At 44.8% G+C, this 13,986-nt stretch overlaps 1 protein-coding gene across 1 annotated transcript in view; it reads right to left on the bottom strand.

Moving 5' to 3' along the window:
- Window positions 1-10,045, bottom strand: part of Etf1 (eukaryotic translation termination factor 1) — a 31,411-nt gene extending 21,366 nt beyond the window's left edge. The window contains exons 1-2 of the mRNA XM_057789180.1: window positions 9,899-10,045; window positions 9,637-9,740 (exon numbers count right to left, since the gene is read on the bottom strand). Of these exons, the coding sequence (XP_057645163.1) occupies window positions 9,637-9,722 (86 nt within the window). The 5' untranslated portion in view covers window positions 9,723-9,740; window positions 9,899-10,045. The remainder of the gene's footprint in view (window positions 1-9,636; window positions 9,741-9,898) is intronic.
- Between the last annotated feature and the right edge of the window lie 3,941 nt (window positions 10,046-13,986).

Raw genomic sequence — 13,986 nt, 5'->3', positions numbered from 1 at the left:
TAAGAGTTAGCCAGGAATATGCTTGAGCCATTGACCAGTGTTGTAATTAATAGTTTCTGTGATTACTCGGGTCTGAGTGGCCAGGAAACTAAAGAGCGGTCTCCTCCAACACCTTTGTTTGTTTGCCATTTTCAAGACAGGATCTGCACATGCCTGCCTTTCCTGGAACTCACTCTGTAGGCCAGGCTGGCCTCAAATCCAGAGAGATCTGTCTGCCTCTGCCTTGTGTGTGTGTTTTTGGTTTTTCGTGACAGGGTTTCTCTATAGCTCTATAGCTTTGGAGTCTATCCTTGGAACTAGCTCTCATAGCCCAGGCTGGCCTCGAACTCAGAGATCCGCCTGCCTCTGCCTCCTGAGTGCTAGGATTAAAAAAGGCATGTGCCACCACCGCCTGGCTTGAACACATGCTATCTGTTTTTATTGCTTTATAAATAATATCATTCAAAATTTCCACTTCCTCCCCTCCTCCCATTTCCCTCCTGTTCCCCCCCCCCCCAGTTCTAAGGGAGGGCAGGGTACCCTGCCCTGTGGGAAGTCCAAGGCCCTCCCCTGAACACGTGCTATCTTAAAATAACTAATTGTCTCTCAGCTTCCACCTGACTAAAAAAGATCAACCTGCCAGGTGTGGTATATCTCTTTAAATTTGAGGCCAGCACGGTCTGTCCACACAGCAAGTTTGAAGCTGGTTTTAAACACAGAGATCCACCTGTGTCTGTCTCCCAAGGGCTAGGATTAAAGGAGGACTAAGAAACCTTATCTTGAAAAACAAAAAACCAGCGCTGGAGAGATGGTTAAGTGACTTCTCTAGAGGACCCGCATTCAAATCTCAAGTCACACTATGCAACTTCAGCTCCAGGGGATCCAACACCCACATACAGGCATTCATTCAGGAAAAATACCAATTCACAAAAAATAAAAATCATTAAAAAGGATAGGACACTATTTTACCCATAATAAATCCCACACTTTTTTTTTCATTTGATTTTGAGGATCACCTTAATGCCACTATCTATGATGCAGGTCAAGGGGTGGACAGAACTTGGTTAGAACACAAAATTAGAACTAGAAAATTAGTCATCAGGCTGGGAATATAACTTAGTTGGTGGTAGCATGCAGGAATTCCTGGGTTTGATCTCTAGCATCACATAAAAAAGGTGTGGTGGCAGAAGATCAGCTGCTTAGGGCCTACTTTGAATCCTAGTCTACAAAAAGAGAAGGGAGGGAAGATTAAAGATGGCTTGGTTAAAGTAATTCACTGTCAATCTTATGACCTGAGATCAATCCCTGGAGCTCACCTGGTGGAGGACAGAATCAACTCCCACAGTAATCCTGACAGCAGGCATGTCACACATGCCCGCCCGCCCGCCCACAGACACTCCCGATGCTTGCAGGTATACAGTGATTTAATGGAGCAGCCGTTTTCCAGTAGTTTACAAGGATCACCTTAGCATTTTATCACCAAAAGCAGACCACTCTGTCCTCTAAAACAAAAACACACTTGCTAATAGCCACCCTTACTAACAGAACATCCCAACACTACATACTGGAATATTCCACCAGGAAGCAGCAATAGTTGGAAAATTTCTCTAGTTTTGTCAAAACAATGCACTACAAGGAAACAGCAATCTCAATCAATGTTAGGATCTCACTATCAGTGCTCTAGTTAGGAAAGTATAAAAGGGATGACGACGAGCCTTTCTTGACCAATGTGTAAGTATTTTGAAATAAAGGAAAAACACAACTCTCAGCCAGGCGGTGATACCACTCGTCTTTAATTCCAGCACTAGGGAGGCGGAGGCAGGCAGATTTCAGTGAATTCAAAGCCAGCCTGGTCTAAGTGAGTTCCAGGACAGGCTCCGAAGCAACACAGAGAAACCCTGTCTTGAAAATAAACAAAAACAAACAGAAAAGCACAACTCTCCAAATAACTGTCTTTTGAATACACACTTCCCTCGCCATCAATGCTCATTAAGAGCAAACATGTTAAGGCTGGAGTAAGAGCACTTGCTGCTCTTCCAGAGGACCTGAGTTCAAGCCACAAACCCACATCAAGCAGCTCACAACCGCCTTTAACTCCAGGGTAATCTGGCCTCTTCAGGCATCTGCACACACATATTCATTTATTTATCAGAATAAATTAACTCTAAACAACAACAACCAACAGAATTTTGGGGCCCAAGACTATGTAGCTTAGTGGAAGAACACTTGCCCAGCATTCAAGGTCATGGATTCAATTTCCAATAACTCAAAAAGATTTTAACTGCTTCAATCCTCCGTACAAGAATGACCCACAGCAGCTATGGGGTAACCTGGGAAGTAGAGACAGGAGGGCCAGTTTCGGAAACATCCAATTTTAACAGTTTTATTCTACCATGCCAAAGAGTCTCCAGCCACATAATACAACACCAATGCCCAAACCAACTTTTCTGCAGTGCCTTGTACACACTAGGCAAGCACAAAGTAATCTTTTCTTTTGAGAAAGGGGCTCATTGCTCAGGTTGGCCTTGAAGTTGTGATCCTCCAGACTTAGTTAGTCTCCCCACTATTGGGATTACAAGTGTGGGCTCGGCTACTTTATTACTTAGCATGCATGGTAACAACCCTTAAAAAAAAAAAAAAAAAGACAAAAAGAAAAACTCAGTTTTTAACTGCAGAACCATCTCTCCAGCCCCTCAAAGTAACATTTTTTAAACACCCGCCTTGCTAAGATACTTTCTAATTTTGGTCCAAGTAGTTACCGTATTCTTTTTTAATAGTATCCAATATGTCATTTAGACTATAATCGGGCTTGTGACTACTGCCTGAAATCACAGAACTTGGAAGGTAAAAAAAGAAAAAAGGTCTCCCCCCAAAACCACACAACTTTTATTACATGTGTGTGTCAGTTCCAAGAACAGAATTTAGGTCCTGATGTTTAGCCGCAAGCATCTTTATCCACTGAGCCAGTTCATGAGCCCCCACTTTCTCATTTTATTTTATACATTTTTCTTAAATACCTGTCTAACTCACTACAAAGGGTTTGATAAGCTTGACTGATTAATAGTAAAAAAGCATTTGTGGATTTAATTTTTGATGTGTGGATAAAATCATAACCTGAAGGTCACAGACATGGTGGGATGGAGCCGTGGCAGGTCAGTGGTAGAATACTTGTGTAGGATGAGCTAAGTCCTGGAGTTGATCTCCACGCAGTACCACAAATACAAATGAAAGACACAGCGGGGGGGGGGGGAGACAAAACCCCTGACAAAGGCCATTCCCCTTAAAGGAGATTTTAGAAGATCAACGTGACAACAGTAAAGCACAGCCCTAGCCAGGGTCGTGTCTGCAGGCCCAGCTACTCAAGAGGTTAAAGTTGACGACTGCTTAACTCACAAACTCAAAATTAGCCTGATGCTCATCCTTAATCCCTGAATGAGGCAGCGGCAGGTGCATCTTTGAGTTTGAGAACAGCCAGGACCACACAGAGAAACCCTATTAGGGGTGGAGGTGGAAAGGATGGACACACAGCTAGCCTGACCTAGCCAACACAAACAAGAGGGGACCTCTTTCTATCAACCCAAGACACCAGACATAAAAGCAAAGTTAATCTAGAACTCAGGAGGCAGAGGCAAGTGGATCTCTGTGAGTTCCAGGACAGTCAGGGCTACACAGAGAAAACCCTATTTTGAAAAACAAAAACCAAACCAAAACTCAAGGAAGCCTTAAAGGATCAATGTTAGATGCCTATAATCCTGCACTTGGGAGGCTGAGGCAGAGGGATTGTAAAGAGTTCAAGACTAGTCTAGTCTGGATAACAAGGCAAAACTTTGTCTCAAGACACCAAGTCTAAGCCAACAGTCCCAGGTTATCAGAATGACTACAAAGAGTTGCCAGGAGCCCAAACACGCCAAGTCCTGTGCACCTAGTAGGAGGGGCTGCGACAAGAATAAAGACTGTAGCCAAGCGCCCGAAGCGTGTCAAACGGCAACGCTAAAGCCTGCTATTAGAGGCAGCCTCACGGAGCTCTCGGTGCCTGAGCGGGAAGCCATATAATTTCTAACCTCATGGAAAAGAGCTTCGAACCTTCCAGCCCCGCCCCCCTTAAGATAGCAGGCCGCAAAAGAATGAAAAGACACCTACAGAATGTATCCTAGGAGAAGATTCTATTCTGAGATTCCTGGAGAATAGGCTGGACTCAGAAATCGCTGCTGGAGATGATCAACTGGACAGACAGACCTGATAATGGGCAGGCAAAAATTTTCCTTCCCACTCTTCAAGCAGACTCCAACTAGTATCTTACAAGCAAGTATCTTACTAGAACTATCATGCAAGTACTCTCTCAAGGCCTAGTCAAAGAAGAATCCTCTTGTTAAAGGGTACATCCAATTGATCTATGTGGTGTGGCAGGAAGGATAGAAAAATACCTTACTACATGCCGCCGTAAATGCATGCTTACTGACGAATGTGTCTAGAGATCTCCTTCCCTGGAAGGATTAAGTACATCTCCTACCACGATGTGTGTCAAGACTCGAAACTTAAAGAGTGTTTGTTCATTAGATCCACAGGACATAGGACTCGAACAGAATACTCCAGCTCTTAGGACTAGTTCTGAATTAAGACACTTGGAGGGTTACCCAAGGAAGACTACCACATCCTAACTGGATGCGCTCATCACTCCCCTTCCTCTGTGTGCAATTACTCTCCACCAAATTTTTTGAGACAGACTCACCCTGAACATGCTAGGCAAGTACTCTACCACTGAATTGTATCACAAGACTACTTTTTACATTTTATTTTGAATCAGAATGTCATTTAGTTATCCAGGCAGACTTTGAACATGCAACTTCCTGCCTCAGCTTCCCAGGTAGCTAAAATTACTCCCATGCCACTAGAGCTAGTTCCTGCAAGATAGTTCTAAAGATCAATGTATATAATAGGACTAACATAACAGAGAAACCCTGTGTAACAGTCCTGGCTGTCCTGGAACTCACTTTGTAGACCAGGCTGGCCTTGAATTTACAAGACATCTGCCTGACTCTGCCTTGCAAATTCTGGTATTAAAGGCATGAGCTACCATTGCCTGGCACAATCCAAGACTTCTATGCATAGTTAAATACATATAACCTGTCATATGTCAAACAAGTCTCTGCAATTGGTTTTATATTCACCTCTCCCCTGAATCATAAATATTATGATTCTTGACTCTTCTCCTGTTTTTCATTTTAAAATCTAAGATGGGACATGACACACAAGACAAAGGGATGAATGAAAAATCTTTCAGAGCCCGAATCTCTAATGGCTTAGGTAGATACATGAAAGCCTAGAAGATAGCTGCCAAGTCTGCAACAGGCCAGCAGTAAAAACTGAGTGAGATTCTTTCTTAACCCTCAAAGACTCAGAGAGCTCAAGTTGTGGCTTAGTAACAGGGTGACTGCCAGAAATGGACAGGCCTTGAGTTCAACCACTAGCAGCAAAACCAGTATCTTGAAAAGCTTACTTCCCTACACTCTTCTTTAAGAAGCCCTTACCACTTTCTGGGTGTGTCTTACTTTCTTCTGAGTAACACAGTCCCTTAAGCCGCATGCTTAAACCTTATTAAAATATCTTTAAAATCAAAATTTAGCCTCATTTAAGAAAGAATATTGAGAAATGAATAAAACCAAAAACTACCTGAAATTCACTAGTTTGAGAATGTTCTGCTGGGCAGTGGTGGCACACCTTTAATCCCAACACTGGGGAGGCAGAGGCCAAGTGGATCTTTGAGTTCAAGGCCAACCTAGGATACACAGAGTTCCAGGACAGCTAGGGCTACACAGAAAAAAACCATGTCTCCAAAAAGAAAAGGTTTCTTTTATTAAGAAGAGAAAGATGTTTACAAAAGGGTCTCCTGTAGTCAACTGACCTTGAACTCGGGGCCATTTCTTTTCCCAGCAGCTAGAGTAATGAATGAACTGGTCATGGTGGCTCATTCCTATAATCTCAGCATTTGGGAGATTGAGGCAGAAAGTTCAAGAGTACAAGTCCAACCAGGAACACAGGAGACCTTATCTCAAAACAGAAAAACAAAAAGTTCTAGAAACCACTTTAAGTTCCTTATTTGAAACCAGGTGTGGTTCAACTTGTGGCACTGGATCCAGTTTTGGCTATGTACACGTTTTTCCTTATAAGGTAACTTTGGGGAATATACTAAGAGTAATCATAAAGAGCTAAACTTCTACAGGGTAAGTACTAAGGGAGGTCTATGTAAGAAAACAACTGGCTGCTTATCCTATCAGCCCATCTAAACAGGAACACTCCAACCAGCTCACACACCATGTGCTATAAAACAGGGCCACCAAATTTCTCCTTCAGTAGTTGGCCTTTGTAGATGTAATTCCACAACAATACAGCCTGCTGGACTCAGAGTAATTTTTAAGACTAGTCTTGTAGATTTTGGAAAAGACAGTTTTCCAAACCAGCACATGGTTCACAAGCTAGAATGTGGATTACTATGCAGTGACACACGTGGAAACCAAGCTCAGAACATGGGTCAAAGACGCCGGCCTCTGCAGTTTGTCTGATGCTTAGCGTGTCTCACACTTTCACACTCTGACATTCAAGACAAGTTATCTAAGCTCTCAGCTGCTTTGTGTATCAACTGGTGACATTTGTTGTTGTGAACATTAAACGACAACGTATCACTCCAAAGCATCTATGACAAAGCGCTCAGTCAATCATTTTGTGGTGACTTCATCCTGTCAATGTATTTTAACTAATGAGTCCATTTTGGGGCTACGCTACATTTGGTTATATATCAAAAGATAACGTCATATTGACTGAGTAAACTTCAAAATTACTTGGGCAAACTTTAAAAAGTAGTGTTTAGGCTGAGAATGGTGATAGCATATACGAGCAGAGGCACACGCACCTCTGTGAGCTAGAGGCCATCCTCGCTATACACCAAATTCGAGGCCAGCCAGGGCAACATAGTAAGAACACAACTCAAAAAATTTGGGGCCCTGATGACTTGGACTCCAGCCTCAGAACGTGACTTAAAGTAGAAGGAGAAAACCAACTAACACCACAAAGTTGTCCTTTGACCTCTACAAATACCCATGCACACACAAAAGAAGTTAAAGGAAAGCTAATGGGGCCCACATCCTAAACCTGCCCACAAGTTCCTATTTACTTCTGAGATAATTCTACCCATGTTAAACTGGGGCACCTCCAAAGACTGACACATAAGGATCCATTTTGCCATTTAATTTGTCTTTAAGGTTCATCACAATCATCCTAAAAATATTTTATGATTAGCCAGGCTCATCCTATAACCCCAGCACCTGGGGAAATAGAGGCAGATCAGAAGTCAGGCCAGCTTCAGCCAGCCACATAATGAGTTGGAGGCCAGCTTGGTTTACAAAACCATTAAAATTTTTTAGGGGGGAGGGGCACTTAAAACTAATACAACTCAGCCATGAGAACAAAATCTTGTCATTTCCCAAAAGAAACTGACATGTACCAAAAAAGTTCTGAGTCACACACAACAAACTTTTGATTCCCTGACCAACACCTGAGATTTTAGCATTTCCATGGCTTCGAGGTGCAACCAGATCCTGACTAAATTATTAAGCAAAGCAGAAAAAGATTATAAATTACATTACTTGTTCAGAGGAAGAGCCCCTAGCTAATTTAGACAGCGCAACCCTGTCTAACATATTCTTTAGCATGCTCCAAACTTTACCGAACTTTTTTAAACTAGAAAATAAAGTTTCCAAAGACTTTTAAGAGAGCCTTAACACTTTCAAGTAGTTAGGAACTATGGCTAGGAACAAATCTAAGAATGAGATCAACTAGGAGAAAGAAAAGTAGCTTACTACGCCTTCAATGTTAACTTCACTCAAGCAAACTAGCATAAGAATTCATATTGAAACTGCTTCAGAGAATGCACTATATCCAAATTCTAATAAGAACCCTAAAAGAAAGCATTGAGATAACCTACAGGTTAAAGTCAACTTGAAACAGTGTAACAGGAGGAATTCATAAATGAGTATCCCACAGAAAGCTTTAAGTAACAACAAAAGGATGCCCACTGAAACAACAGTACCTGGCTAATTCTTGGCGTCCTGATGAATCATGACCTCTAGTAACATTCCTATATGATTTTCACATTTGGGCTCCCCCCCCCACTCTCCACACGGCACAAGTTTTTATGAGAAAGTCCATTTAAAACAAAACACCCTAAGAAATAACAACAAAAGCATCTATCTACCCTCATCTCAAGATTTTTACACTACATCAAAGGGATAAGCAAAGACCTTCAGGCTGATCTTTCAGGCGTCTAATCCCAAACAGAAAATAGAGCTTCTCGTTTATTAAGAATGAAACACCAAAGCAAAAGCATCTGGCTTTAAAACCATGAACTTTGGTAGAATGAAGCCGAATCCACCTAAAAAGTTAATGAGTTCAGTGCCAACGTCGTCCTCACACCACTGTCAGATTCCCCTTCAGTGACAAACTCGGGCTGAAACTCAGAATGTCTCAATTGTGGGCCGAAGTCAACTTCCCACATGGCCGGGAAGAAAGGCACTCTGTTATAACTATGCTAAGGAGTGCAGCAATATATGACGTTCCACTTTTCGTGTGGGGGCAAGCCAGATAGTGAAAAGTTTCTATAATTGGGAAAGTAAATACAGCAACACAAGGAAGTAACACAAATACCTCTGGCAAACTCACAAAAAGCAAACATATGGCTACTTTCAACCTAGCTTATTCACCCAGGAATGAACAAACTAACAAATTCTTACAAAAACTTACAGGAGCCCGGGAGCTCCCTTTAAGTTTTGAATTTCCACAGCATTATTAATCCATCAGGAAACTCGACAATGACATTCCTAAGAAGTTACAAAGAAAAGCCAACAAGGACACTAATGTTATGGTTCCTATCAACCAGTCGCATTACCTGGAATTACCTTGAACGAGCACACAACAGATTTGTTAACAACAACAACAAAAAAACCACCACCAGACCATCCCGCACACGGTGGCATTTTCGGTTTATAGACGAGTCTTGGAACAGCCAAAACCAGGAAGCCCCGGAGAAATTAGAAAACTTAGGGGAAGTCCGAGAGGTCTAAGACCCAGATAAATAAAGGTGAGCCGGGAAGATCTCCCTTGGCCAACTCTCCTTTACAGCCCCATCAAAACTTCACCCACACGGGACTTGAAAGTCCAAGTGGGGGAGGCCATTTTAATGAGGCCTGGCTGAGGAACGTGAAGCGAGAGTAAGATAGAAAATCAGGGTAGGGCGTTCGGAAAGGAGCGCCAAGTACTTTACCCCAACAGCACCCAAGTCGGGAGGCAGCACAAGGAGCCCGAAAAGTGAGGAGCTGGATTTAAGGGCTCGAGAGTGGTACAAAAGTCGCAGGGGCTTTCTCCAGAGAGGGCACCGAGTGATCTGAGCCGTGGGAGCCGGCTCCTTACCCCCAGAGGGTGGGGGGAGGACTCTTTCCGGGCCAGCAGCGCCGACCCTCGCCCTCCAGTCACAGGCTACTACCCGGAGGTCTAAAGGCGGGAGTTGGCTAGTGCCGGGTTCTCCCCATCCGGCCATGCGGGGTAGGGGCGGCCATCCTGAGGGTCCCGGATCCAAGAGTGCAGGGGGGTGGCGGACGTGGCGCTCACCCGCGGGCCGCCTCCAAGCTCTTAATGAGCTTCTTGATCTTCCAGATCTCCACGTTCCTATCGGCAGCACTGGGGTCGTCCGCCATCTTCTCGCCTCCTCCTCCCTAGAGCGGCCCGGCGGGGCCCGGAGACACCAAGACCACAGAGTTAGCGCCGCCGCTGGGGCAGAGAGGCCCCCTTCGTCGCCACCCCCCGAGCTGCCCTCTCCTCCCGCCCCGACAACCCGCAGCATCGGGAGCCGGCTTTCCTACGCCCGCTTTACCTAGGGGCCCAGTGCTGGGCGGTAGCGGCTGCTCCTCCCCGGCGGCGGCTCCGCGGCGGCGGCGGCTCTGACGTAGGACACCGGCTCCCTCTCTCCAGGCAGCTGCATGTGTTGCAATCCGCTCACATGGGGCCTCTGATCTCACTTCCTCCGCCAGGGGCGGAGTGGAAGGCGGCGGGCGGAAGGGAGGGGGCCGGTGCGACGCACAGAAGCTCTGCGCGCGCCGCGACTTCCCATTGGCTCTCGCGCCTCCTCTTACAAGAGTTCTTCTGATTGGCTGCCTCTGCGGCCGCGCTGCCTTGTGAGGTATAGGCCGGGGAGCGGGAGGCACCGCCTCCGTTCCGGCCCCGCCGGCTTTGGAGGGGAAGGCGGACGGACTCCAGTGGCTTGGCGAGCATTTTCTCGGCTTCTGTGGGCTGAAATGGCGGTGGCTCTTAAAGGGCGCGAGAGAGTGGTCGTTGTCTTCCGTTCTTTGCCCCTTCACCTGACCGGACACCTGAAGCTCTGCCACGCAGAATTCCTGTTTCTCGGACCGATTCGTATGTACGTGCGTGTGGTCAGAGGTGTTTGGAAAGCTTGGAGGACGTCTCTCCGCCGTCAGTTTTGTCGCTGACCAAGTGCGGTGCACCTGCGTGTAGCGTGGCTTCGCGAACAAAAGTTCATAATTCTTGCTTCTAGGTCTGGATCACGAGCTTCGCCGAGACTGGAGCCGATCGGCTGCGCTGGAGTGAAGGAGGGTTTCCTGTCGTTTCAGTGTTACTGTGGGTTCACTGTGGCTCTGGGACTTTTGGGGGTTGAAGGGTTGTCTGAGGTTGGAGACCCAAGGTATCTGAGAGCATGCGTGTTTTGTTAACTGTGAGCGTGGAGGTGGGGAGAACGTTGGCAACGTTAGAACTGTCAACGAGTTAAGCTTTCCAGTTGTCTGTCTCCAATTTCACAAATTGTGTGTAATCAAAGATTTGAACTCCGAGCAAGTTGTTGAACTCTAGTTTTTCTAGAAAGAGGTGAATCGAGTAAGTAATATTAACTTTAGTGGAATTCACAGTTTAGTTGAGCTTATAACCGTTCATAACTTTTTTTTTCCCCCCGAGATGGGTTTCTCCTAGACCAGGTTGGCCTTGAACTCAGAGAGCCGCTTCTCTCTACCTCTATTACTGGGATTAAAGGCGTGCGCCACTGCTGCTAAGCAGCCGTTCGTAATTTTTATAACTTCGTTTGTTGGCCTCAAAAAATACGGGCAACACTCCTGCATCAGCTTTCCGAATGATGGGGTTACAGGTGTGAACCAGTAAACCCAGCCAATCTTTATATTTTGTGTATTAAAATAATCGACAGGAGAGTATATGACAAGGAATCTAACTCTGAAATAAAGCGTGGAGGTTGAGTAAAGTAGTAGTCTAATAATATATTTGAGGAGCTATAAAACTGACAGTGTGCTGCAGCCACAGGGGGAGAGGTGATCCAGGAACTTTTTAAGCCAAACATATGGAAAGCGGGTAGGCTCATTTGTAGTAGCAGCAAGAACAAGAGACACAAGCCCCGAGCTCAGGACCCTCGTAGACCCTCATTAGGCTGTTAATCTATATCTTTTGTACTATCCTCTGGAATGCATAAGGTTGTCCTCATGTTCTATGAGCCACTCTAGCAAGTTGTCAAACCCAGCAAGAAGGTCCCGTTTGTCAGGTTCATCCTGGAACTCTTACTAGGCATCCAAAGTAGACCTACAGATGCTGAACTTGTGGGATCTAGTGCTAACTCCCGGTGGTGTCAGGACTGGACATACAGGTACCCAGTTTGGAAAAGAACAAAACCTCTGGCCACCGAGGTTGAATGTGAACAATTCATCATTAAGTATGTTAGTAAAATGCGTGCCTATTACCCTGTCTTTGAGGATGATAGGAAACACCCGCTTTATATCCTGTATCTGCAACCCTTGCTAGGGTTAAATGTTTTGGGGCTTTTTTTTTCTGCCTCAACCAGAGTCCCATAATAAATTTTGCTTGGAACTGGGATATACCTCAGTGGAAGATTACTTGTCTAGCATGAGCAAAATTCTCAATTTGAACTGCATCACTGTTGCTGGGGGAAAAAAAAACTGGCTGAGTGGTGCATGCCTGTGGTTCTAGCTAGAGTACAGCCAGTCACAGCTGCTCTGGTACTGAGGTGGTCAGTTGAGTTGGGTAGGGTGGGGAATGACTCCCATCTTAAACAAGCAAACAAAAAAAGCAAGAGGGTAGGATAATGATACATGGTTAAAGTTCCTATTCTTCAAAGAATGAGGCAGGATTTTAGGTTGGAGGCCTCCCCAAGCTGCAAGAGTAAGCTTAAGTAAGGCAGGCTGGATTGTGTGAGACCCTGTCTTGAATAATTTAAAATGTCCAGTAAGCCAGGCGATGGTGTCACACGCCTTCAATCCCAGCACTCAGGAGCAGAGACAGGTGGATCTCTATAAATTCGAGCCCAGCCTGTTCTACAGAATGAATTCCCAGCCAACCAGGACTACACTACAAACATCAGTGCCCAAGGAGTGGCTTAAGTTCACTTTGTGAAGAGTTTTCCACCTTACAACCACTACCATTTTTTTTTCTCTGATTAATTATGCATGCACGTTTACATTCACACACAGACAGGAATCAAACTCGGGCACTGCGGGCAGCACTTCAACCTCTGAGCCTGCTCTCCAACTTCTGATTCAGAAACTTTAAGAACTTCAGATTTAGTTTACTTGAGGACTGATGTCCTGTGCTCTGATCAAAGGAATTGCTTTACTGTTTTCAAGACAGGAAAGTGGTCTCACTGTGATCAATGCTATCTCCAAACTTGGAGAATCCCCCAGCCTCGGCCTCCTAAGTGCTGAGATTTCAACTGTGAGCAAGATACTTGACAGAGTTTTAATATGAATTATATATTAAAATGTTATTTCAGTGCTAATATCCCTGACCTTGATAATTGTGGGAATTGTGTAAAGCGGATGCTGAAATACTTGGGGTGCAAGATAACAAGACGTTAATCAAATCTGTATGAAAAGTGTTCCACGGTGCTATTATGTGCCCTGTTACATGACAGCTTAAAAGACTTTTAAGATTTTATAAAAAGTTGTAAGTAGCATAATAAAGGAAACTAGATTCCTCATCTGCCTAGGAAGTAGTTGAGTGTTGTGGCTGGAATAGATCTCCCACTTGTCAAGTCTTTGAGGTCCTAAAGGGGGATGAGGGTTTTATCCTCCTGAGTAGACTAATGCTAATATAAAATTGCTTGAGGCTGCAGGCTCAATCCTTTGCACACTGCTGCTCTCTTCAGGATGATGCAGCAGGAAATCTGATAGATTTCTCAGACCTCAATTGTTGGGCTCTCCTATCCACCCAGTGACCAGTACAGCAGCACCAAACATACTGACAGGATTGCTGTTTATTCTGGCCATTCAAATTGTGTTGCTCAGGAAATATCACCTATGCTTGTGGTTTTAATTCCTCTTTATATTCCTTTCCTAATTGAGAACTTTCCCCTTAACCAAGGAGGCGGCACTCAAGCCTTTAATCCCAGCTTCAGTTCAAAGGCAGGCAGGCAGGCCTCTGAGTTCGAGGCTAGCCTGGTCTACAGAGTGAGTTCCAGGACAGCTAGGGCTACAGAGAAAACCAGGTATTAAACAAAGCATTGATATTCTGAGCAGGGTAATGTGCACTGGTACTTGGGATGCTGAAGCAGGAAGACCAATGAAGGTGCAGCTCTGTTGGTAAACTGCTTGTTAGTGTACATGAGGCTGGCTCCATCCCCAGCACCTCATACACCACCAGGTAAGGGGGTGAACACTTGTGAGACTGATGGAAGATCAGAAATTCAAGGTCACCCTTCACTGTACAGCTGTCCCCCAAACAAAATACACACCAACAAAAATCCATTGTCTTGGGCTGTCAATAGAACTTAAGACAAGTTCTGAGTTTGATCCTTAGCAACAAAACACCTTTATGTGCTGACAGATGCACTTCCAATGGCTTGAAGCCCTAGATTCAATCACCAGTGACAACAAAATCAGGCAGGTGTGGGGATACATGCTTATAATCATAGCTATCAGGATTGTTTCAAGTTTT

This window comes from Chionomys nivalis, chromosome 14, assembly GCF_950005125.1.
Source record: "Chionomys nivalis chromosome 14, mChiNiv1.1, whole genome shotgun sequence".
Taxonomy (NCBI): Eukaryota; Metazoa; Chordata; class Mammalia; order Rodentia; family Cricetidae; genus Chionomys; species Chionomys nivalis.
Note: the sequence above shows the minus strand (reverse complement) of the source record. Positions and strands in the feature narration are given on the sequence as shown.